The sequence below is a fragment of the Aythya ferina genome (assembly GCF_964211825.1).
Source record: "Aythya ferina genome assembly, chromosome: Z".
NCBI lineage: Eukaryota > Metazoa > Chordata > Aves > Anseriformes > Anatidae > Aythya > Aythya ferina.
This window is the reverse complement of record NC_140299.1, coordinates 83,106,015-83,133,403: the sequence shown is the minus strand read 5'-3', so window position 1 is coordinate 83,133,403 and position 27,389 is coordinate 83,106,015. Positions and strand designations below refer to the sequence as shown.

The 27,389-nt window shown below is 38.3% G+C and overlaps 1 protein-coding gene across 5 annotated transcripts in view; it reads left to right on the top strand.

Annotated features, from left to right (window-relative positions):
- The window catches only part of ARB2A (ARB2 cotranscriptional regulator A), a 254,174-nt gene that overhangs the window by 175,583 nt on the left and 51,202 nt on the right, over positions 1 to 27,389 (top strand). For all 5 annotated transcript variants that reach the window (XM_084504219.1, XM_084504220.1, XM_084504221.1 and 2 more), the window contains exons 9-10: positions 10,471 to 10,587; positions 13,860 to 13,944. In XM_084504219.1, coding sequence (XP_084360345.1) covers positions 10,471 to 10,587; positions 13,860 to 13,944 — 202 coding nt within the window. The remainder of the gene's footprint in view (positions 1 to 10,470; positions 10,588 to 13,859; positions 13,945 to 27,389) is intronic.

Below are 27,389 nucleotides of genomic sequence, written 5' to 3'. Positions count from 1 at the left end.
TTTTTTTTTTCAGAGTGAACCAGAAACTTTGGAGAGCGTGCGCAGAAAGTTCTGCGGACGTCTCCTGGGGTGCCAGGGTGTCTGATCATCCCAGTTATGTGGGATCCCAACGAGCTCTCCTAGGCTCCCACTGCCACAGGATGAGGCTGCTCTTTCCTCAGGCCCCTCATGGTGCATTTGTTGCAGCAGTCCTGCCTGGCTGGCCTCCCTGCAGCAAGAGGGGAGGATTGCCATGTTCTTCCCCATGCCCTCACAGCCTCCCCACAGGTGTAGATTGCTTCCAGGAATGATGTGGTAACCACCAAAGGCAGAATCCAATACAAAATTTTCAAGACGATGTCTTCATTGCCTAACAACAGTGAAAAGAAATGCTGCTCTTAACATGCCAGAATTCTCCTTTGATGCTTGTGAGCATGGCAGGGACTGTAGGTTATTTTGCTAAAGGAAAACTGCATGTGGTAAGTGCATGTCTTCTGACATGAAAACCTGGGATTTTTCATTGCTGGTATGCAGCAGCTGTTGAACTGACACGTAGACACGATAGCATTCATTACTCTTAAGATATTACACTCCTCATTCTTCTGTTGACTCATCACTACCTGGCATAATTTCTCTGACTAATAATGTATGCGTGCATCATAAATACTTGAGGATGCTCTGTGGTGTTCGGTTAACCAGCTCGTGGTGAGGGAAGCGTGGAGTAGTAATGCACGCTCTCGTGTAGCATTCATTATTCAGCAATAAATGATGTGAGCAAGCCAAGGCCTGGGGAGATGACCAGACTGGCCCAAGGTCCCTGAGCATGCCAAGAGGACAAACTTAAAAATGGAGCATTTATTATTAATCTGGAGAAAGCAGGGTATGCTGTTGTCACCAGCAGTGCTTCTGTTTCTGGTGTCACCCTGCCTTCAGAGCCTGCTTGGGTACAGGAGGCATCATCGTGGTGAGATGGTGCCCAGGCCCCCACTCCCATTTCCAGAGATGCTGGGGGCTGAAGTCAGCTGCTGAGGCAGAGGCTCCTGCTCCCCAGGGCTTCAGGAGAGCAGCTCCATGCCCAGCATCTTCTGAGGGTGGAGGCTTCCTTTACCCCTACAGCTGTGTCTAGCATGGGCCAGACATCTAGTTCTAAATGCATGCTATTTATGAGAGTCTGTTCTTTGCTCTCTTGGAAGATCTTTATGTGAATCATTTGCCATATCAGATTAGTTATACATCCCTCAGAACACTTCACAAAGTCCTTGTGTTTATAAAAGATTTTCTCCTCCGTGAAGCCCTCTTGGCTTTGCTGGTACTTCCCCATCTCGCAACTGGGTGGAAAATGTTTGATATCTAGTAGCGTGTCCAATGTCTGATAAAAAGGCGTGATAAAAAATTATTCCGCATTTCCCTCTCTGCTCTGCCATTTTTTTCAGACTTTGAAGATGTCAGCCATATTGTGGCACGCTTGGTGTAATTTGGTTTTCTACCACACATTCCTTTTTGGCAAAGGAGGGTGCATGCAGCAGCAGCATTTCAGTGGGACTTCAGAGGGAAGTTGTTGCTCTTCTCCCTTGTTCGTCTCCAATAATAGATCATAATTTACCATTCCCTAACTGTGAAGAGAGTTATCTTCATGAGTTTGTGTGACCCCAGAAGTTTCGGTTTACATACCCTTGTTCAGAGACCTTGCCTGTGGAGAGACTTTTCCTTCCTGAAGTTACTCAGAGGTTGCAAGAGTCAAAGCTGAAGCTTCAAAGGACAGGAAGAGTGAGTGTTGTCTTATCCTCTTGCCGAAGTGGAAATCCAGCTGTCTGTGTTTAAATAACAAGGGTGTTAGACTTCATGTCCATCTGTGAGGTTCTGAGCTTAACATTCAGCTTCTTCTTTTCTTCTTTTTTGATTCAGGCCTTTTTGAGAAAAATTAATACATACACTGACATGTTTGTATACAAATAAATAGGGTCGGCTTCTTAAACTCTTGCTCCTTGCTCAATGAACTGTCTTAAATCTAAGGAAGATTTGTTTTTCTTGATGTTAAACCTACGCAATTTTCCCTGTTTTTGTAGGTATAAAACGGAATATAAGAAAACTGAATATTTCATTAAAAAAATACACCAACATTACATTTGCGTAAAGTTGTAATAAAATAGTAAATAAAGTTGTAATATAAGTTTTCCAAGAACCACTCAGATAGAGCCAGTGAAGATACCATTTTACCATGTTGGATTTAATCCTTAAAATGTACAAACTTGATAGTTTCACATTCATTTCAATAATATGATTGTTCACTTCTAGACTGAGTTCTGGATTTACACATCTGTTAAAGCATGAGAATTATTTTAATAACTTACTTGAGGCCATGTTTTTTCATTAGGTATGAGCCATTACCTTCATGATGGTAAAATATGAAAAAAAACCTCCAACCCCTTGTATCATTTCATATCCAAGCCTTCTGTATTGATGGTTTTCATTACACACTGATTTTCAGAAACAGTTTAACTAATTTGATATCACAAAAATTTAAGTATTTATATTTGTATTTAACTTTATCTGAGCAAATAAAATGCAAGAGCCTGTATATTCTGGTTCAAAGCTTCTTAGGGCTTTTCCGCCCCGAAGAAAGCTGGAGGTGCTGGCAGCTTACTCGCTCACGTGTCCTTGCTCACCGGTAGTCTTGATACGACGAGGCACCTCCAAAAAGGTGCCAGTCGTGTGTCACTGCTTGGGGTCAGCTCCACATCCTGGGCATGGTAAACTGTGTTCTCAATGGCTGCAAAATCAGCTGAAAACCTGGTAGTGAAAGTACCTTCAAAGCAGGAAACTTACTCAAAATGTTGGCTCATGATTTGGCCATGTCCTGAGCTGAGCAGGGCTGTGCAATGCAGTCTGTGCAAAACTGAGCCCAGGCGTCCAAGTCTGGGGCAGCAGGCTGAGGGCACTCCCAGTTTTGGGCTGAAACACCTCTGTTTCCTAGTCTATATATATAGACTATAGACCTTCCCCAGTTCTGAAGCACTTTTAAATTTTCAAATGGTCGTGGGTCTAGGTGGTTCTGATTACAATTGGTAGATTATTAATAGCCTTGCTTTATTTTTTTTATTTTTATTTTGTTTTGGTTTATTTTATTTTATTTTGGTTTATTTATTTTATTTTATTTTATAAATTTATTTCATTTAATTTCATTTTATTTCAAACTAGACATTACACTCAAGTTGTGGTAAACCAAGAAAAAGTAAAGACATGATCTACATCATAAGGCTTTACTGGCAAAGATGTATCAGCTAAGAGCTTGAAAAAAAACCTTTTGCCACCCCAGCCAAGATAACTATGTTAGCAAAACCTCTAGTGCAGGTTCTGCATAGCAGTTCCAGCAGAAGAATGTTTTTGCTGGCTTAACTCATGTCGTTTGGAGATGGGATGCAGCTTCCTGCCAGAAAACCTCCTGCATCTCTATTAAGAGGACTCTGCTGGCAGAGACATGTGGTAAAGCCAAAGGATCTTCTGCTGTGCTGGAGGTTTAGGCATGATCGTGCACTCACAACTTTTTCCACTGCCCACGTCCAAATTAACCGTGAGTACAAAATGAGCCGTAATTTAGCAAGCTGAGATGATTTTTCAAATGCAAGTTTCCTAGGGCTCCTGTACTGCAGTGGACATACGCAACTTCCCTTTAAACAACCTGGCTCGAGCATCAGATGCTCTTCAGCATTAGCTGTGCCAAATGCTGCACGTGTCAATTTAGGCTGCTTCCTGGCAGAATAAATTGCCCCTCGTGGCACTCCACTTCCCTAAGACAGGACCATTTCTGAGCCGTGTGTTAGAGGCCAGTCAATGTCCCAGCAGAACATCAGCAATTAGCCTGACCAGGCATTGCTGTCTGGTCCCAGCTAGGCAGCTGGAACTTGTTCGCCCTGCAAAACGCCTTCTTGGTGGCGGTGACACCTGCAGAGCAATCCCATCTCTGGGGCAGCAGGTTGCTGCTGGCAGAAAGGGCACCAACAGCCAGACCCATCTGGTTCCTGCGTCTGCTCCTGACTTCCTCCATGGCTCTCTAGTGGCTGAAAAGCACAAGTCCCAGCAGCCTTCACCACTGAAGCATCTTGAGAGGCATTAAAAAAAATCTGGGTTTTGTTTGCTTTCGTTGAGTGTTTGATAGGAACATCTTGGTCATGCCCTCTTATCTAACTTACAATTTTCGTCTGTGAGGAAGCTGCATACAGACCATTTTGTCTTTTTTTTTTTCTTTTTTTAAACAACAGGAGTCAACCCATGTAAGAGCTCTGTAGGTAGCTTTTATTAAAGGTCAGATGCTGTGTATGGTGGCAGTGGGCAGGCAGCCAGTGAGATCCCCACAGGGTTTGTGTTATGTGCTGGGCTTTCTTTTGGGCTATTACAGTGTGTTCATAGTAGCCAAATTGCTGAGAGGTTCGTAAGTGAGGTGGGCCAGCCTTGCTACCCGTAGTACACCTATTAGCACAAAAGTGTGTGTTTGGGAACTTGGTGTTCTCTGGATTATTACAGGTCCTTGAAGGCTTTTCTCCTGTAAGCTCTCTGTTAAGACACTAGGGACAAGAGAAGCCGGAGAATTGCATTATTAAGTTTAAAGTTTTAATAAAGCTGAAGCCTGAGGCTTTTATGCTAGAGAACCATGAGTTTTGCTTGCACTGTTCACAAAATATTGCCAGCAGAATTTCGTGTATGGGGAAGGGAGGAGGGGAGGGGCTGGTTTTGGTTTTGTTGTTGTTTAACTGAGCTATGCATAAGGGAGATGACCACTACCCTTATTTTAGATGTACATGTTTTGCTAATCAAGATTGGCTTTAAGAATTTATACCCTAAAAGTAGGATTTGTATGGAAACTACCAGTAGAGTTCTGAAACAGATACAAACTTACAGTGTGAAATGTGGTGAGTCCTAGACTCCAGATGCTCTAAAGCAGTAAGTTCTAATATGTTCGTACATTATTATTACCTTTACAGTGTGATGTATTGCTGTAGAAAGCTATCACAATTGTAGACATAACCTCGAATAGGTCCTTGAAGAAAATACCAGAAAATACTTGGTCATTATATGATTGTGTCTGCAGTTGATCCCTTGCTGTTTAAAACTGGTGTGTATCAAATTCTTTGTCTACTGCAAGCAAGGATTTTAGCACATCTATGAATACAGTTAGGGGAAATTATTCTTCTTGCTAACTGAAAATGGGAACTAGTTTGACTTTAGATTGTTTATGATGTTTGTTATATGCTGTTCAAGTATAGCTGCTCAGTAATTCTACTCCCCAGCGAACAATATGTTATGAAAACTTGGGAGTCTAATTCACTTGTAAGACGTGCAAAAAACTGAGGGTATTTTAAAAATTCAGGAATTCTATCCAGGATGCAGTGAAAAGTCTTTGGAATCCCAGACCAACAAACATGCAGTACATGCAAACAAAATTGTATGCTTTGTGTGGAAGAGGAGCCCTTCCGAGTTCAGGAAAGGAATTGGCTCAAGTGCTCATGCTCCAACAGAGCAGTTCCTTGGCTTGCATGACACTGGGTGAAAGGAGACGTGAAGGGCACACCTAAAAGAGGGTGGACCTGTACCAACCTTCCAGGAGAGCCTTCTCAGGTTCCTAAGAATCAGCACTTCCTTGCAGAAGTGTTAAATAAAAATTGCCCGCTCACACACCATTCCTAGTGAGTGATTTCTGATCTACTACTGCTCTTACAAATTCTTCATGGACCAACCAATGCCATTTTGATCTACCAGAATGTTTATCACAAATTCACTCCACTTCTGGAAACCATTGAGCATATTTGGACAGGGGCTTTCAGTTCAGTTTCCTCTGAAAGAGATTCAGTTTACACAGGCCAATACCTCTTAAAGGCTCAATCCACTGTGAGGCAATGGGAGACAATGGAAGCATTTACATCAAATTTAGTTTTACCCCAAGCCAAGTACTTAAGGTAGACATAGCCATTCAAGCCCATGGAAATACCATGCCACAACTGATATTGGCATGGAAGACAGAGGAAGTACATGAAAGGTTTTCTTAAAAGATCAAGAGAAAGTGAAATCTGGGGTATTTTTTTAATTTTTGTTTTATCAATTTTTCATAATTCCTAATTACAAACAACTCAGAGGAGTTAGTATCCCACAAAGCCTATGTGATGACAGTTGACTTGGTTGTTTGGGCCTATATAAATACAAAAGGATAGCTGAAAGCTTTTCAACTTTCTTATACTTTTCTAAGCTTGAATTTTCAGTCATTTAATGTTTGTTAGAATAGGTATAGAGAGTGTGGGACTGTTGCTGCAAAGCATTACACCCATAGACTGCTTGTCTAAAGTCTAACTGGGCCATGCGTAGATGTTCACGTTTGGCATATCAGACCTTTGAGTCACCTTTTAGAATAGTGATGCTTCCATTTGAGAGCTCTGCTACAAAATCTATTAATATCGAAGATATATTTGATCATCTATTCTAAATATTTATGTAGCGAAGTTATGCATTACATATGTGATATGTATAAGAGACTTATGTTTTATAGGCATACACTACAGATAAAGGAGATAGCAGCCTTTTGTTATGATAAAATTATAATAACTGTATAATGTAACCTTACTGAGGATTGCCGTATGACATTATGAACAGCTTAGTAGTAAATGACTTTTTAAATTTACAAATAAGCTTGCAAATAATATATCTGAATTTAATGGATAAAGTTTTAAATTATTTCCAGTTCATGCTTATGTAATGATAGAGTTGAACTCTTTTGCAACACTTGTTCTTTGCCAAGTGAAGGAATAAACTTTCAACTACTGGAATAGAGATGACTTTCAAAAAGGCACCTGAATGCTTTCTACCTTCTTACAGTGGACACTGGTCTAGGAATGTACCCAATACAAGGAAGGATATCAAATGTAAAGCAGTGATGATGTGGTAAACAAATTACAAAAACAAATCTTACAAAAACTTACCTACTCTGACTACACAGAAGGAACCCAAAGACAAAAATAAAATGGTACTTTATGAATAGAAAAGAAGATTGGGAATGTGTAGGGGGCTCAAAATGGTATATTGAATGATACAGTAATAAAGGAAAACCTGATGGAGAAGTGCCTGCTTAACTATTTCTGACTGTAAGGGAATTTTTGGAAGAACAAGAAGGAACGTAAGGACAGAGCGATAGGATCTCTAAGCCTAAGCCTCTAAGTGAAGGGGTACACTGAATAATTGCTTAATTGCTTTCCTTTTTTTTTTTTTTGAATCTCTTCAGAGGAAAATAATTTAGGATTTGAAAATTAGCATTGAGGAGGAAATTAAGTAATTCTTGGGCTGTGAAAACTGAGTGTCTGTGGAATTTACTGATGTGCAAAGAGTACAAGGCATAAAATGAACTTTAGATGAAATCCCTAGGCCTTTATTTGCAGTTGTTGCTTCAGTAAAAACTACAGTTTTCTTGGAAAAAAAAAATAGTGTGTAGTATTGTAAACAGTCTGTGCTCTATTAAATACTTTCATTTATAGCATGTCAATTTTAAGAGGCTGCGCTGGCTGCATGGGATAAAACTAGTCCTGGAAAGTGCAAATCATGCATCCCCTAGCATCGTTCTTTTGGAATTACAGTTACATCAAATTTGAATGGGAGCTGGGTGCTAAATTTGCACTGGATATTAATGTATTTTACTGTATCATTTTTTATTCTGCTCACTTAGTTTTTAAAATACATGTGAATTCAAAACTATTTTTAGAGAAGATACATATACTTTCATTTGGAGCTGTCAGTCCATTCAATCTGAAGCATTGATGCCTCTGTGAGCAAAAGCACTTGGGTTACTCACATCTACCTGCAGGATAAATTAGGGTCCTTGCGAGGAGGACCTGCTGTTTGAGCATCATCTGGACCTGCTCTTCTCAGTTATAGTTATCACTTAACATCACACTCTAGCAGAGGACTTGAGCTGTTGTAGAAGCTACGGCACGTGGTCTGGACGTGCTCTGTTGTGACATTTCTGTGTCACTTAAATCTGGACACATTAGACTTGTTCAAGTGAAGGTTGTATCCTTAATCTCTACTTCATGTTTTTCTCTGCGTTTTGGGGGATTTGGGATTGTGTTTGTTTGAAAATACCATTATACAGGTATCCACAAAGCTGAGCAGCAGGCACCAGCAGGTGTTATGTGTGTCCCAAGTGGCCTCATGGCCACTGATCGTTGTGATGGTTGTCAAAGAGGGGCAAGCTCCACAGCCTGGGTACATTCACAGCGCACAAACAGCATATCCATGCAGGACACGGTGCTGAGTAGCTCAGTAGATGTGCAGCCTGCCTTACAGTGAACTAACTCACCTGTGGAGATAAGTCTTGTGGTTATTTTTGGCCAGTACTTTCTAAACTGCATTTTAAAAAAAAAACGATTTTTCAATTATTTTGTAGAACCGAACCACATGTGGGGCCTGGTGTAATCCTAGAGAAATTACTTCAGATGACATATTCACGAGTCCAAGTTCTTCTGAAATAAGCTGGTTGAAGATCTGAGTGAATCATCCTTTTAAGAGGCAAAGCATTTATCAGTGCTTGAGATGTTCTTATAGCTTTGGGGAGGAGGATTATAGTGTTGATAAAAATCTCCATTTTGAGGCTCCACCTTCCTGTGGAGCTCCAGGGTTTCATCCCAAGTTTAGCAGAGTCAGTGGTGGTTCCTTCAATTGCCTGAAGACAGCCCTGAGACATCCATTATTCGTATGTGCAATTCTTATTCACAACTCTTAGACTCTGTAGTGGAGAGGATCTGCACATCGTCATGTTTACATTGAAATTCAGTGCTCAGTGTCGGATGTTTGGCTGAAAATGGCAGTGTCATGTTACCTCTGAATGAAGCCCAGCATTTTACAATAGATGCTATTTTGTCCAAAATATGTGATTTTGCCCCCCACACACACACCTGTTATCCTACCCTCCAAATATTGTAGGTATTAAATGTGAAAAAACCTACATGTATGGCAAGTCTTTGCATGAAGGAAGATCACTCTTAGAAGCATCTTCATACACATTTGCCCCAAATTTCTTCAGCTTAGCTGAATTCCTAAATCACGTAATACTGACAGTATGGTCAGTATGATAGGCTACTGAGGAAGATGAACACCTGATTTTCTCTGGAATGGGAAGCTCTACCTTTATGTTATCTGTCCAATAATGGTGAATATTTTTTACTTAGAATATTAATTTGATTACACTGATTTTAAAATATATATAAGGTAAATAAAAAAAAGGGCAAGACATTCACAGTGTCATACTGCAGTTATATGAAACTGGAAGTAAGAATATTTGGTCAGAAAGGTTTACATTTGTGGTATTTTGAAGATACCAGGAGATAGTTTATACAGGATAATGATAAATGCAACTTTTACATCAAAAATCTGGATTGAGGTGATTATTTTTGAGTTTCTGATGAAAAAAAATCATTCGCATCTGCCTTGTAAAAGTCTGTTTTAGAGAGGTGTTTGTGGAGATGCAGCCTGTATGCTGATAAGCACTTACTAGAACATGAACAAAGAATGTCTGGCTTTAGAAATGTTGCATGTATTGCCATTTATACAAAAGAAAGCCGAAAAAACATTAACTTTAGCATGACATACACAGTGATAAAGACACTAGTTGCGAAACGCTGGTTTTAAAAGTATAATTCATTATATTTTCTTTGATCCAGTCTTACAAATTAGGGTCACTTGTGTCAGGAGATTAAAACCTTTTTGTCTTTCTTTGATATCAAACTATTCTTTTTCAGTCCCTTTTATCTTGCAGAGCAGCACTGAATTCCACAGCATCTTTGTCAGTTCATTCGTGTTATTTGCAGCAATCATTTAATTGGTTTTAGTACTAATAATATTTAGTCATACTGTCGTTTCCAACAACAGAGACTCTTTAATAACCTAGAAATGTTGAGAAGCTCTGGTGATAGCTGGGTAAGCATATGTATAAGAGAGACCACAAAGAATTTTGGGACCATGGTGGGAGTGCAAGGCAGCTAAATTGGATGGAAAAAGAAAAAAACCATACAAGTCAAAGTAAGATTGTACATCAGAAAAACTACAGCAATCTACTGAAAATTAGTAGATGATAGTCATGAGTAGCTTACAGTGAACCACGGGTACCAGCTTCCCTGAAGCACAGAAATAGGAACTTGAAGAAGCTTGTAAAAGGTGTCCTCAGGGAATCTTCCATTTTTTCACTATGATACCTTTAATCCTAGAATTGTCAAGCCACATGGAAAATAATAGGACTGAATAGTTCAGTCAGTTAAAAGTTAGTATTATTTCTTTTATCAAAAATATTAGGTCTTTCTGTGTTTCTAGAGCTGTTAGGATTTGTATAAACTTTAAAACAAGTGAAGTCAAGTATTGAACTTGCATTACTCTTTCTTTTTTAATTTAAGATCATTATCTGTGACTAAGCAGGCACTGCTGTATAGAAATAAAGAACTTAAAGCCAATATTTTTTAACAGATGATTCAACGAGAGGCAGAAGTAAAGAATAAGGTAACTGCTGTGGCGTTAACAGACTCTGTTCACAATGTGTGGCATCAAGAAGCTGGCAAAACTATTCGAGAGTGGATGCGAGAGGTGAGGCCAGTTTCTTTTTTTTTTAAGAGTTGGAGTGTATATGCCTGCATAAGGTTCTATAAACATTTCTCTATCTGCTGACCATTTATTTAGGGTGAGAAAGAGAGCACATTATAGAACCATAGGAATTGTGTCCCCATACCAGCCCCTAAAATAACTGAGCTTAAAGCCGCTACTGAGCTTCAAAGTTAGCAGTCAAAATAGTAACAATCAGCGTCAGCGTGAAATATAAAAACATACATGGTTGTAGACCAAGTGTTGACTGGTAACTAAAGCAAAGTCACCCAGAGTGCCGGGGTTCTGCTCCTGGCCTGCTACGATGGTGGTGGAAAAGCGCCTTGAAGCTCTTCCTGACTCGGCTTGCTGATTTGTACAGCTGGTGAAAAATACTTGCTTTTATGAGATATGATTATTTCTGAAGTGCTCTGAGATTTTCTGATGAAAGTCAAAGTGTTTACTACTGTATAAAAGGAATGGCTAGTTGGTGATGATGTGATGGTGATTTATGGCCAGCAATCACAGTTTTCCACCCTTGGGGGAAGAATGACGCCATGCATTCATTATTAATTTTCATATTTAAGTATGGGATTGGTGAGATTTAATTTTTTTTTTTTGCTGTTAAAGTGAGACTAACTAAATTTATGAATCTATTCCTTGTCAGATCAAGCTCATATCTGTGTTTTCTGTGTTCTCATTTCAGAGTGCTAAAACGATAGTTGTGTGTAGCAAATATAAACTACTTTATCCTGAACTTTTTGTTCAACTTGACTTTTTCCTGTGGTTTTAGTGAAACATTGTGTGCAGACTGCCTATTCCTGACTTAACCTTACCGTTTTATAGGCCATGACTGATGGGAATAGAGAATCACCTGGGATGCAGTCTGACAGCTCTGACTTAAATGTTAAAAATGTAAAGAATGGTAACCCCTACAGGCTCTGTCAGAAAAATCCCCATTTTCTTTATGGGAAATCAAAACCTTAAAATATATGTTACGTAGTAAAACTGAAATTTTAAATCCTGTAATTTGAATCTGACAACTCCATTTTTCTTTAAGCATTTAGTCTGAATAAGACAAGTGCATTACCTTTAATTTCATTTGCAGAAAGCAGATCTTAAAGAATAAGTTAAATGATTAATGGCCTAAAAAGTGGATGGAGTGTCATAACTTACATTAGCATTGAAAATCTCCTATAAGAAAGAAGAATTTTACATATGTGAAGTGTGGCTGAGTGGTATTAAGACTTGCATATCACCTGGATATCTCTTACTTTAATCAGGTTTAAGGCTACTGGTAAAATGAATAATAATTAAAATATACACCTAATCGCTGCCTGTCTGTAGGGCTAATTGCTGTCATTGAAAGAATGAATTGTTAAAAAAGTAATTCTTCATTGGAGCTATCTCTCCTGTATCATTGGTAGCCTATTTTTAGTACCTATAGAAGTCATGATTTTTGAATTTATTAGGAGCTGTGATGAATGATAAAACAAATCATCCATTTACATATCTTGACACTGCTTTCGAGAATACTTATTTCTTACAGGCAAGTGTCACATTGTATATAAAAGCTGGTTAATTGTGTGCTAATCTTCTGTATTATCTCCAGCTCTCTGATGTAGTGTTCTATCAGTAGTTAATATTAATTTTACTTATTTCAAATGAATGTAATACTTCATAAAAATTCTACTTCTTTTATAATTTCTACCATCTTACATTTGCAATTTCACATTCAGCTGTTAATTAAAATTATATATGCAAATTGTAAAATGCATAATACTTTACTACTTTAAACTTTGAAGCCTTTGTGAAATATTCCATTTTAACCATTTTTTACTAAAAAGTTACATTACTGGATAGTGTGTTTGTTTTTATTTTTTTTTTTTTTTTGTCCACCGAGTTCAATAGTTTCATTGATCTACTGTTTCTTACAAAAATCTGCCATGCTTTGTGAACTTCACTTTCTAATCTCATACAGCAACCCTTCCTTTATGTTGTTCCTGCTCTCCCTGGTCCCAGAACAGTAGGGTTGCCTTGACAAATCTATTCAAAAGCCATTCCTCGGCCTTTATTGGTGGGGACTGAAGCCTTTGAAATTCTCTCCTCACTGCAACACAGCTGACATCTTCTTCCAGACAGAATGAATTAAGGAAATACAATAAGACACTTGATCTACCAGTCAAGGATCTTTCCACAGTGAGGACGGACTCCATGGTGCACAACTAGGGCAGCAAGCATCTACAAATACACAATACATGCTTGTTTACCAGAATAGCAATCGTCCATTTTTACAATCATGATTGATGGGATGATTTTTTAGAAATCTGTCTGAAAATTCATTGGCTCTTTCCCAAAAAAAAACTTTTTTTTTTTTTTTTTCTTTAATGAAGTTAATCACTTTTGAGAAAGGCAGAACTCAGATTTGTAATAAGGGACCCATGTAGATCATTGTAGTTTGGCAGGACATCCTATTAAAAAAGTACTTCCTTTGTAATTGAATCTTCAGTTCGATGTATTTGGTGTAGTTTCAGCATATTTTATTAGAGGTGTATTATTTAATACTTTAATTCATAGACTCCTCTGAATAAATATCATTTGGATTAAAAGATTTAAAAACTTACTGGTAAATTCATCACACTCAGAGGTCCAAGAGTGAAAGTAAATGTAAATGTTTCCTGAACATAATCCCCCAAAGACCAGTATTTACATTTTTAAGTGTTCATGCCAATTCATCACAGTTATATATTTCCAACTATTTATATATTAATCTGCTATCTTAATGCTTAACTCTAATCTCTTGGTTTGGAATTTCACAGGCTTCTCTCCACAGCATACTCCATCAAAACACCCTTAAAATTCTGACTTTTTGCAACTTCTGAAGCCAGCAGTTCAGTTTTTATATAAATACCTATTTAACAATTATAGAGAAAAATGGCTTAAAATGTGCAGTGGATAGTTCAGATTCCAATTGGTCCAAGCACCTACTGAAGGCCACGAGCACTCAAAGCAGTGCTTAAAGACATACTATTTAAGCGCATTACGAATATCCTCCTGATCTTACCCTTTTTACCTATTTTTTTTTACCTATATAGGATGAACCTACAATATTTAAACATCACTTGGCATGACTAGCTAGTGTAGTTTACCTTCCAGTCCCTGTTGGGACCGCTGTGTAAATTAGAGCATTTTGAAGCAATACCCTTACTTACAAAGCCCGTGTTTATCCTTGCTCTGAGTTTTTGGCTTAGCAGACAATTGCCTGTCTTCTCATGCAGAACTGTTGTAACTGGGTGTCCAGCTCCGAACCGCTGGATATGGCCGTGGAGTCGATGCTGCCCGACTGCCCCCGAGTCTCCGCAGGTAGGTCGCTTTGTGTGCAGGCGGTGGATGTACCTGTTTGTGCCCAGGAGTGGCTTGGTCTTTTAAAAATACATTGGGTTTTGAGTGTATTTTAACCCTTCAACAGCAAGATATGCTTGGAAGCAGATGGCTGACTGAATACTGCTCCTTTACACAGTCCACTTATTTTTTTGTCTTTTGTAGGATTTTCATTCTCCTGTCTCCATATATTTTTCTAGTCCTTTTCTCTTTTGGTTTAATTAATCGATGACTTACAGATAGAAGCTTATGAAAAATAATAGTGATGATGAAAACTGGGAAATTTATTATATGCCCTTGAATAAACATCTAACTTTATGTAGGCAAGAAGAATTAATGAAAGGTACACGTAAGTGAAGCAGAACAGTTCCCTGAGTCCTGATCAATGGAAGTCTAGTTTGTATAGCAAATTATTTACAGTGTCCAAGACAATGTGAGATTTCTCCTGTTTGGGAAGTATTCAGCTATACTTTCTCATTAATGAATCATAAATTATAAGCAGCACATGAAATAATATACAGAGACTTTTGTAAATGTGTAATAATTCCAGACGTGAGTGTAATTGTCAGTGTAACAGGAAAATCTCAAATCTACATAGGAAAGTAACCTAAAATACATAAAGCTGCTACTGAGTATGTTTGATTTGATTGCTCATGTTTGATTATCAGATTTCTTAAAAGCCATAGGTGAGGTATTTCTGTAGAATGCAAAATCAGGTTCAAAGGAACACACTGCCTATACAATATTAATTTAAAAGCTGTAGCACTGTTTGACCTTGGTCTGTGAGACACAGTTGTTCATTTGACAAGTTAGAGATCCGTATCTGTCTAGATATGTGAGGTTGTTAATGAGACCTCACATTGCAGATGAAATTTAGTTTACTGCAGGTTACTTTGAAGGCTTAAAAAAATTAGCCATACTTTGTTTGAGAGCTCACAACAACCAGAGACCTGTAATCACATTTTTACTGTGGGCTGAGATCTAACCATGCAGATCATCAGCTCTGTACAGACACAGTGCAATAACATTGACATTGCTCTTTAGGGCTTAGGGAAATGAAATATTACTAAAATTTTCATAGATTCAACATTCATTTACCAACTTTTTACTCCTTTATGGAAGACTACTGCAATTTAAAAGAAAAATATTCTTCAGTAGCAGAATTCCTCAAGACAGAATTCACTTTCAATCTTTGACATGTGTGTAGCTATTGTGGAAGGCAGCATGTTATAGAGGTCATTTTAGTCAGGTAAATGAGTGCTTGGATAGCAACTAGTCAGTGTTTATAGTGCACTTGCCAATACTGAAAATCGACCATTTGAGCTTCTCCTCTCTTCCTTTTTATTCATCCTATGCAAATAATATAAAGGGTATTACATAACAGAAATCCTAAATGTTATTTAAAAACTGACTGACACTTCAATAAGGGTATGAATAAGCCTTAATTTTACATTTCTTTGAGGAAGGGTCATAGTGGGCATAATGTTTATACTCAATGAAGTTAAGATACACTGAAGCTGCCAGCAGAAGAATTAATTTGAATGAGGTGGTATCTCAGCAAGTAAAAATTGTAAAAGAGTAAGTTGGCTATTTGTATTTTTTCATGCATGCAAACAGTGCTACTAGATTAAGATCACTGATGTTTTCGATGTTTTCATAAGAGATTTTGAACAACGATTTAAATGGAAGCTTACTATTTCCAGCTTGGTTCTTAAAAGGACAGTTTTAAATAGTATAGCTTTATGTGACTACTGCTGAATTACCAGTTTACTCATATGTTTCGTTCATATTTCTTTCTATATATGGACAACTCTAAGACATCTACAGAGGAACAACTGAATAATTCCTAGTGTGTTTATATGAGCAATGGTGAAAGCCTGCATTAGGGAAATTTGTAATAATTTTATGAAATGCTGCTAGATTTAGGAGCACTAGTATCTAATTTTATTTCAGTGATTTCCTGAGAATTGCAGTACTGAAATAGCCCACACTCAAATACTGGCAGCATTGCCCTTGGTATTTAAATGAATAACAGTCAGAGCAGTCACAGCAATGAGAGGAGATTTTTTTTTTAATAAATCTACAGCAGAATGAAGACTCAGTTATCTTTTCTGCTCGAAACCCTCTTCTTTATTTGTGTTTGCACTGAGAACTAAGTTCAGGAATATCTGTCTCATGAGCCAACTTTTTCATAAACGGTCTGATATTCAGCCAGCCAGCATATTGGGATTTACAGGCAACCCCAGTTTGTTTGTGAGCAGTGTATACTTCATATTACATCACATTTACTTGCTTGTATTTTCCTTACAAATCACCAGAGAGAAATAAATGGCCATCAAACTGGAAAAACAACTCGTATTTCCAGATAGAGTTGTTCAAGCTTTTGATTAGAATATTATTAAGTAATTAAAATGTTTGCCATAATTCATTCATGTCTTACTCACTTACAAAGAGGATTTAATACACTTTAATAATTAAACAGTGTGGGCGTGAGAACAACAGTGATACAGAGAAAGCAATCCTTAATAAATCCATTCTGTTTCTTTGTGGCTAGAGGTGGGCTACTGTGGGGGTCTTTATGGTCTTTTCTACATATTTAAAGGATTTTGGTACATGCTGGTGTCATAGCATAAGGTCTTTCTGTGGCAGGTTGTTACCATGTTGAAGGGATAATCTTCTAAAAACTCCCATGTAACCCAGTTGTGCTATTTGGTGTATGTATTAAAGGATCAATCTTGTACCCTATTCACTTTCAGCCCTCATTAAGGACCTCTGTTAGACTTGAGGTCATCTTCCTCCTCAGTCCTTATCCACCTTCTTAATGAAGTAAAACCAGAAGACCTCTCTTCTGTCTTGGGGGAGATGGATCCATTTCCTATCTATTCAAAGACATGAAAACATAGGGTGGAGAGCACTGAAGGCTTTAGAAGAAGTCTGTACGTTAAAAACCATCACATAAAATGGAGTGGCAGTAGGAGTTGTAGAAGTTGGAGGTGAACTTGTAATTTCATTCAGAGAATGGGACAGAAGTTTTAACGACAGGTTGTATCATGTTAATGCTAGTCATTGATGTAGCTCTCTTTACGTCTCTGAGACATTACAAGATTTCTCCTATTTCCAAAGCAGAAAGTTCACAAGCCTGTTGGGAAGCCATCCTAGCGGAGCAGGTGCTGGGTGACAACCGCTGAAATAGAGGATGGGAGAAAGTAAATTTATGGGTCCATGTCTGTCTCCATTGCAATTCAGGAATTAAGTTGCTTTTATTTCAATATAGTGTTCTGCTCAGGAAAGGCAGCATGGGAAAGTTTGTCAGGTAAGCATGGCCTTTGTTTTCCTGAACACTGTGATTTTGGGGTGTCTTATGAGGAGTTCCTAAGCTTCTGCACAGGATACCATCCTTAGCTGATACACTTCTACCAGTGAACGCTCTTTATTTAGGAGATTAAACTTTTCAGTATTTTGCCAAAGTGGATATGCACCAACACTCATTTACATAATCAAATAAAAAGAAGTTACTGTAACGTTAGTAAAATGAATTGCTTAATCAAATGCTTTTAAAGCCTTTCTAGTTGACCCCCCAAATCACTAGTTATTCTTTTAAAAGTTGCAGCCAATGTAGTTAAAACATTGTAAAATAAGGTAATTATAACATCAAAAGACAAACAAGATGACACAATGGAATGAAACATTGACAGTAATCAAGAAAAGCTCTATTCACGGATGAGCCTAGGCTTGAATATATGCCTCTGTAATAAGGAATAAAGTGCAAGACTGAATCCATGGAGCTGAATGAAGTGAAATCAGTCTGGTTACAGCAAAAAGAAAAAAGAATAATTTGGGGGAACAGGTGTGACCCTTGCTGGTGGTGCTGGTGACCAACTGTAAACTATGGAATAGTATTTCAAGGGAGTCCTCAGATAGTATTTACTGGTATCAAACATAAAGCTTGAATTGTATGTTGTATAAAATCTTTAATTTCACTTAGGTGGGGCAAGCACAACCTTTTTCACTTTGAATTCAGAAAAAAAAAAATAGTATTATTTCTAACAGGCTGCAGCAGGTATTTGGCTTCCTTTACAAATCAATAAATAGAAGGAAAAAGAAAGTGGCTTGCCAGAATGATGGAATGGTTGGGGTTGGAAGGGACCTCTGAAGGTCACATGGCTTAATCCCCTTCTCAAGAAAGGCCACCTAGAATATGTCCAGCCTTCCAGAAGATCCGCTGCATATTTATAAAGATCATGGTCATAATAGTTAAAATGCACATAATGTTGTGGAGTTTTTACTGGTATTACTGGTATTAATTTTGTTGGTATTATTATATTTACTTGCCCTATACCTGCCATGGTACCAGAATATGAAATCAGTCTCAGCACACTGAGCAGACACAGAGCTGCTGTTCTAGACTTTTGGCATCTAAACTCACTGTCCCACCAAGGAGGTCACGTAGTTGTTTTGATGGAGCTTGTCCCAACAAGGAGTAGGGATGTCATCTGCTGAGCCTCGCAGCGTAACCACAGCCAGAAGCATTCCTGCATGTGTTAAACACATCCTATGTACTTTGGCGGGGGGGGGGGGGGAGAGATTGGAGATTTTTCTCTATGTGCATAAGAGACTTGCAGTTCAAAACAAATGAAAGATGAGATTCTGCAGAGCTCACTGAAAAACAGGGAAAAGCTTGTTACCTGCTGTTTTTGAGTCGTTGGCATAGCTTGATTTAATATCCAGACAAGAATATGCTACTAAACAGTCCCCTGGAGACTGCTGCTTTGTGCTAAGTAATAGAATAGCATCAATAATCCTTCCATGGGGCTACAGTAAATTTAAGTAAAGTTATTCTGGACTGTTAGATCTGCTTAAAAGCACTGATCCAAGAAACTGAACGCATGACTTGCACAGCGAGCCGTCCTGTGGAAGAGCAGACCTGCAGCCCAGCTGTCAGATAAAGCCTGTGTGGCAAACCTGGTGTCAGTAGCAGTGAAGCCAAGAATCATCCCTTTGGCTGCAGAGGTGCAGAGGCTTTGTCTAACAGGTGGCTTTTGCCTACTGGTGTGGAAGTTCAGGGTTTCTGCAAAAAGACCCCACCAGCCGCGGGGGCACCCCGTGCCAAGCAGACCCTGGGGTTCAGGCAGAAGGACCTTCTGCTCTGCAGCACTGCAGGGTCTGTGCTCGGGGAGTTACGTGGGTGAGGTTCATGACAGCCACAGTGAGGACAACCACAGTTTGCTTTTCTCTGCTTTTTTATTCCCAGCCTTCCTTGTATCCCAGTAAACCGCCACCCGTAAACATTTATGAATCTTGCTCATAGCAAACAAGGCAGAAACAACCATAAAGTACATTAAGCACTGAGACAATACTTTAGCTCATCCCCCTCTTTTTAGCCTGTTTTACCAATGCTTCTGATTTTTCATTCTTTAATCGATTTGATGAAGACTTTTCTGGACTATTTTCTGATATTAGTATTTTGTGACCAGTGATCTGTGTCCAATAATTTAAGAAATACACACACACATACCACGCACATTTCAAAATAAGGCAGATTGTGCTAAAAATGTTATTTTTGCATTCACTAGTCATTCATGGAGATTAAGATTACAGTAATCAGTGTTTACTGTAAACCTCTTTACATTTTATGTCTTCGTGTTCATGTAGTTCTGCCAATAAAAGCTTTTCACTTAAAAGATTAAACACTACAGTGCTCTGTCAAAGTGGCAGGCTCCTATATTTATGTGCGTGTCAATTTGTTATAAGGTATTTGTAACTTTAATAATGTGGGCTGAGAAAAGCAGGAATCTGTATCATGAAGGTAGCTCTGTAGACTGCTGTGAGCATCCTTCCATGCTGGAAGGGCTGGTCCTGCACTCCCATTTCTGCCACTGTACATCAGGGATTGGAAATTATTACAGACACTTTGAAGCATCAGCCTGTCTCAGCACCAGCTCTGGCAGGTGCTGCACATGTGCACTAAGTCCAGCTTCAGATAATGTCTTCTTAGTGTGGAAGTAAGTAGCTTTTTCCCTGCTCCTGATTCTTCAAAGGAACTCTGCTCTTAGTCTCCTGCTCAGCCTCAGGTGTTTCAGGCAGCTTTTTGTTTCGTGTGTGATACCTAGATGGATGTGAGCTTGTATGTTGTGTTTTGAGTTTTAGCTTCACAGTGCTTCAGAAAGGACAAAATCTGTAAAGACCTGTTGAATGGTTTTTCGGTTTTTGTTCCAGAACTCCAGAGCCTCAAAAGTAGATAAGAAGATGTGAATCTGAAAGTGTTGATTTGAACTAGCAGATGTGGTGGCAGTGGGAGAATTCAATTTTATAATTAATTTTTATAACTTCTTCATGAGCAATTAGTTGTTTGACATACCATCAGTACCATTATTTTTTAGCACACTCATATTCATGTACTGCTCTACAAAATACTTAAATGTATTTGGGGCTGTGCTGATACTAGAGAAAACGTTTCATCATAATTATTCTTGTACTCAGACACATCTATTTATCATTGCTATTTTTTTAGAGTACAGTTAACTTAGAGTGATGCATGCTTGCCTTCGACTCCCCAAGGCAGTGTTTGATTGTGATAATGAAGAATAATGTAAATTATTACAGCCAGATATTTCCTACAAAATATTTAGACTGCCCTGACAATTGCTTCTGATACTATTGAGTATGATCTCACCAGTTTTTATATATACAAGTCTGTCTACGTGCCGGCTGACTTCTTACCCTACAGCACAATTGCAGACTTGTGAGCTGAGCTCTTCTCGCTTGGTGCGTCTGCTTCTCCTTTGCACAGACAGATGCCAGCCAGCCCAGGTAGTGCTGAGCCAGACCTCTGCACGGCTGTGTCGCCACAGTGCCTAAGCCACGGTTCCTCACCAGCATTTACAGGCATGATGGCAGCACGAGGAATAATGAACACGTTCACTTTTTGAATAGGCAGATGCAGCTGTAATGCAGATTTCCATGTGACAGTTTAGAGCGACACTTTAAAGAGACTATGGTAAGTGTGATTAAAAAACAGTCTAGCACTGGTTCAATCAGCACTATCTTTTGATTGCAGCAGAAGCTTCCCTAATACAGTGGCTTGTCACCACATTTCTGCACACAATGCCTTCCCAGGCTCCAAGTGCAAGCAGGAAACCTCATGTCAGGTGGTGCACCTTGGTCCTTACTGTGGCGTGGTGAAAGTGTATCTTCCACAGCGTGGGTGAGAAGACCATTGTCCTCACTCCCTTCCTCTCTTCTGGAATATCTACAGGCTCCAGTCCAGCCAGAGCAGAACTCTTCACATGGTTCTCAGTGACTTTTGGTTAAGCACTTTGTGGGACTGAGGCTGAATATTAGTCTTGGCACTCCAAGTTGTTTCCATATGCCGTTAGTCATTTTGAAAAGTATTTGCTGCTTTATCCTCAGCACCGCTATTAAGCCAGAACATCTATAGAGATGGGATCTGGTATATCACTGAGATCCCAAAAGCTGTAGTTCCGCCAATCCTCAGAGCCTGTAAGGAGGTATTTGGACCCGTGAGGGATGTAATATGAAATTCCGTGGCAACACTTTTATTTGCATTGCAATAATATACAAAAGATCATTTACATTTCAGCTCGCATTTTCTGTTCAAATCCAAATTTATAGATTTTGGTAGAATTTTTAGAAATGTCCTCTTTCACTTTTGATCTTCTTTCATAAGTGCATATAGTTTAGGCCAGGAAGGACATTTCAACTACTTGTTCTCCACTCATATGCAGCTCTTTATATTTTGAGCAGATGTTATGCTGAAATCTATAACTTGTATTTGGTCAAAGTGTGTCTTCCCAAAAGTGATTCAGCTCTGGCTAGAAGGATACAAGAGATGAGGAATCCATTGCTTGCTTTTGTAATTTTTCAAACATTTAATAGGAGTGGCACATTTCTGGTTTGATTTTCTCTGGTTTCAGATTCCAGCCATTAGTTCTTGCTGTGCCTTTTTCTGCTAAGTTAAAGAGCCATTGAGTACATTTGCTTTTTCACCAAGTGAATTAGATACTGGAATCAAATCAACACTCAATTTTCTTCTGAGAAACAGAATACATAGAGTTCTTTAAGTCTCACTGCAGTTAACTGGAGTTAATTTCTCCAGGTTTCAAGTGCTTTTATACATTTTTCTGTGGCGTCGTCAGTCTTTCAACATCCTTTCTTTGAAACAGACTTGCATCTCACTAATGCAATATACAGACTTCACATCTTCACTACCTGCTTTTCTCCTGTTTCATCCGCCAAGGGTCATGTTTGACCCCTTTATCACCATACTGTAGAGAGGCTGTGTAGGAGAAGCTTGTTCAGCAGCTCTTGGTATCCTTTCTGTAACTGCAGCTCTTCATCTTTGTTCTGAGGTAATGTTAGGCAGCACTGCATGTAGGTTTAAAAAAAGAAAACAAACAGATGAATACACAATAATAAAAAAAAAAAAAAAAAAAAAAAAAAAAGGACAGAAAGGATGCAGACCTTCTTGTTAATATTCATTCTGCCAATCTTCGCATTCGCACAAGTTTTACCACCAGTGAATTTACATTTACTTCCTGTGTTGTTGAATAGCCTTAGGACACTCTGTTAGTAACATCTCTATTCAATAGCGGTTTCTCCCTGACAACTACATTTGCAGATTACTTAGTCTGCAAGTTCCTAGAAATATTGAATTATATTGATTTTTAACATGCTTTCCCAAGTAAACAGGAATTCTACAATTGTGCCATTTGTCCCCTTATGAATTTATGAAGCATTGATCAATTTCTGCCTAATTTGAAGTTTTAGTTGTAATTAAGTTGCTCTGAGTTTACTGCTAACAGTAGACAGAATAGAAGATGAAATGAGAAATGGGTCGTCCTCATAAAAGGAGGACTTTCCAATGTCTCTTTTGAAAGACAAGGTAGAGTAACTCAGGTGATATACATGGTGCCTGGAAACAAACAACTAGCAAAGAAGCAGTCACAGCCAGCCAACTGTAGCAGGTATGTGGCTCCAATATAATGACAGGATATAGGGTCTTTTTTTCCAGAGTTTTAAGGGGAAACCTGAGAAAAGCAGGAGGTAGTTACTGGAAAGAAAAGGAAGACAAAGGGCTTTCCAAAAATGCATAGGAAACTTGGCATAATTCGTTCAGCTGCTCATAATATTCTGGAGGAATAAGTCAAATGCCTGGAAAAAAAAAAAAAAATCAGTATACTTCATTTGCATATAAGTCCTTACCAGTTAAGCATGTTAATTCATCAAAGATGAACTGAGTTTATTTGTTAGAGACTTACTTGCCAGTAAGTTACATTGTCTTTAATTAATTACATTCTTTTATCTCAATTCTTCATTAGTAGTCTCCAATATCACAGTTCTGAAAGGGATTTTTAACATGGATCAGTTTCATCCCCCACCCCAAGGCAAGATCAAACATTCTTACATCATTTCCTGGCAGATGCCTGTCTAATTGGTTCTTTCCTTTGTGCTGTGTGTTGCCACATCCTTCTTGGGAAGTCTTTTCCAAAATTCCAGGTTTAGATCCCCCTATCTTCCTTGTTGCAAACACACAAGTTCAGGAACATGTGGGTAAGCAATGGTCACCCACCAGAATACATCAGACAGTTGGATAGAGTGGTAAGCACTGAGAATAATTAGAAGTCTAGAGCAGATGGTTTGCAATGAAAGTTTGAATGAATTGGGATTGTTTTCCTTAAAGAAGACAGGATTAGCTGGGAAGAAAAGCAACAGAGAAAGAGAGAAACATGAAATGTCGTAATAAAAAAGTGGGAAGAGCTGATTCTTCATGTCCACGGTATCTAAAGCAGGGATTTATGGAACTATATATCCATTTATTCTTTATTTTTCTTGATATTTATGTCAAGCTAACTGTGCAGATAGTCTTTTCTGAAAGTTCGATTGAGATTTCTCCCATCTTCTTTAATTTCTCTGATATTGTAAGTTTCATTCAAAATGAACTTTGGTAACCAGTTAGCTTTTTATGACTCTTGAATACAAACTCTGCAAGCCTGCCAAGTTAGAAATATTTATCCCTGAGAATATATTGATGAGTTGAAATAAAATGAACTTCACCAAACACCTGTCTTTTTTTTTCCAGATAGATAATAGAAACATATATTGAACAATTTCATACTTTCTTCTGTGTTATTTACAGTTTCACCATCTCCATCTGAAGATCAACATATGTTTGCTATGGATTGCATTTGCTGCTTGTATATATATATAAAAAAAAAAGTTCCTCATTGTGCTGTTTGCCAGTCATAGATTGTTTTTGCTTTGATAACTTTAGCTTTCTTTATCATCTTTTCATAACGACAAGCTATTACCACCTTTTTTCTATACCTGACAATTGACTTTACTTTTTCACTGAACCAGAAGGACTAAAGCTCTGTGGGTTTTTTGGTTTTGTTTTGTCTTTGTCACGCAACAAAGTTTTATTTATTTATTTATTTTAAGATATCAGCCATTCTTTTATGTTGAAATATCTCATCTTGAATAAATCTGCCAGTATTTTTCCTACCTTGAGGAAAACAGCCATTTGAAGCACCAAGCTTGCGTGTTGCTGGCTGAGACTTCTCTGCTCAGTCGGACTGAATGTAATCAGGTCAGGTTCACTGGCCCCAGGCAACCCAGTTCCAGCCCAGTGATTTCATTCATTTTTATCCGTCACAACACTGTCCAAAATGGTAAATTCATGGAAAGCATTATATCTTTTGGTGTTAGAAAATTACCATTCCTTATTTTTAGGAACTCTTAATTTTGACGTAGAACTGGCCAGAAGAAACCAGCAGTGTTTACCTCCCAAACTGATGTATTCCAGGGTAAGGAGAATTTCCATGCACTGCAGTTGCTTGCTTGAGAAGAAACTTATTCTGTTCTCTGATTTGCTCAGGTCACAAACCTCCCTACCATCATCTCCTCTTGGGCATTTTTGGCACACTGGCATACATCCATTGAAGACTCACATTCAGATTTATTGCTGTCTTTGGAATAAATAATGGTGTTTTTAGAACAGGGTGTCACATCCTCAGCACTTTTATTCACTTGGATCACTGTAAATAGGTAATAAACAGACATTTTAATATTTCAGGCATACAAATTATCTTAACAGCTGTCAGTTATGCCAATTATAACAAATTCCTGCACATTGCTGTGATTGGACAACAAACAAGAATTGGAGAAACTCCTAGCAGTGGCATAGAATTGATTTTAACATTCTCTTTCTTTTTCTTTGCCACATAAATTAAATTTATTTGCAACACATGGAGGTTAAATTTGTATCATATTTGCCTTCTTAGCACCCTGCCCTCAAATTGCTAATTTAACAGTTTTCTGGCTGCTCCAAGTATCTCTCAGCTGAGAAGATTAGTTTCCCAACCTGTGAAATAACCAAAAGATGAGAAACATGGAGCGCTGTGATGCCATTTTTAGAGGCCCTTTTCACAGTATATTTGCACTTTAAACTTTCTCCTATCAAGGAACATGGCTATATTTGAAAGGCCCAATTTTCTTTCGGGAGGACTTGTCATTTTTTGCTAACCAATGCCAGCAACTAATCTCATCATGTTAATGCACGGGGACAGTTAAGTGACTTGTTTTAAATGCATTGTGATTGATATCTATTTATTAAAAGCAAAAGCAAACAACTGCTTATAACTAATGTTCAGATGTTGATTGTTTGCACAAGTCGTTTTAAGTACAAGGCTAACTGAAGCAGACATTACATTCTTACTTTATGACATAAAAACTCTGCTCAGTGTGACATTTGTTCATGTATTAAAAATAAGTATTTTTTCCAGGAAATACTTTATTCTGGTCAGCCAAATTTGCTTAATAAGATTTTTAAAATTATATCCCAATTTTTATATTAAAAAGGGAATACGTTTTTTTCCCCACATTAATCCTTTTTTTTTTTAGGTAAGTTTACAAGACCTCAGTAGAGAAATAATCCACACATTTAATGGAGTAAGACATTTTAGATTTTTATTATTGCTGCTGTGAGTACAGTAGTCAATTTGAAGGCAAACATCGTGTACTTCTGAACAAATGCTAGTAAGTGCCCATCACTACTTTTAAGGGCAGGATAATGCATTTCTTTTTGTTAGTTTAATCTCTGTGCAAATGAGACGTTGTATATAAAAAATCTTACTACTTTATCTGATATTTTTATGTTAACATCATTTTAAATGATACATGTTATAAACCATTACATGCACATATATAGCTCTTATTACACATAAATAAAACCCACATATGTTTGCAATCTGAGATACGACTTTTTTACCCTTAGATATTTGCATGAGGAACTGTTTGAGTCCCGCTGAGAGCTTCCACATCTGATGAGGGCAGACCTTAGCTTTGCTAGGCAGAACAAGTTATTTTTATATCTGCATGTGTCATTTCTTTCTTTGTCTCCAAATGGTCAGTGCTTTTATGTCGGAGTTTAAACAATATACTGAATTGAGTGTTGAACGCAGAGGTGCTTCTGTGGTGTTTGAATGCTCATGCTGGGCAGAAGATGGAGCAGCCCAGCCCTAGCAGAAGGTGCCAGCACTGGTCCGATGCGCGTGCTTTCCTGATACAGCCACACATATGGGGAATGTGTACTAAACTCAAAACACTTGTTCCCTAAGAACTGGTGTCACTTTGCAATGCTAGGATAAATGAACTTCAAGGGCTCACTGTTACTCTTTGTTAGATTAAAATATTTGTTATTTGAGGTATGTGGGAACAGAGTTACAGACATCCTCTTATGCAGCTTGGTCCATTTAGTGAAATCTTTTCTATTCCCTGTTCAGTATTTCTCCATACGATCAAGCACAGATAGGATAACAGTTGAAGATTTCCTAAAGCAGTACTGTGCTGGAGTCTAACACTAATGCATGTAAGAGCTGCAAGGTACAACTTGTTTTATTTCAAGAGTGCTCCAGACGTTTATGATTTTGACAGTTTCCTACTACTGACTGCAGAACTTAGACTCTTCTATTAGGTACAGCTTACAAATTCAGCATAGCTTATGAATCTTACAAATTTCTTTTGACTGCTAGGGACCTGACTCAGCTGCCATTAAAACCAAAGGAGAAAGATTCCTGGTGGTTTTGGTGGGTCTCACATCCGTCCTTTTGTGTCTGGAGACCACTACTATAACCAAATGCTGAATGTGAATTAAATACAAATATTCAAGTGTAATTTTTTTCCTTCTTGTAATAGCTTTGGATGAAATTTATTAACCATTTGCTTTATGCTTTGTTGTAATTCTCTCTGTCAGCCTCAAAGCACACATCTCCTGTCCTCCAAGAAAGCATAAGTGTTCCACAAAGATCTGCATTAGTGTTCAGAGGACAGGGTTCAAGCTTCAGGGGCCTGGGAGCTGAAAAAGCACTAAACAGTCTGTCAGCTGATAATTGGTCACTTCAATTAGCATG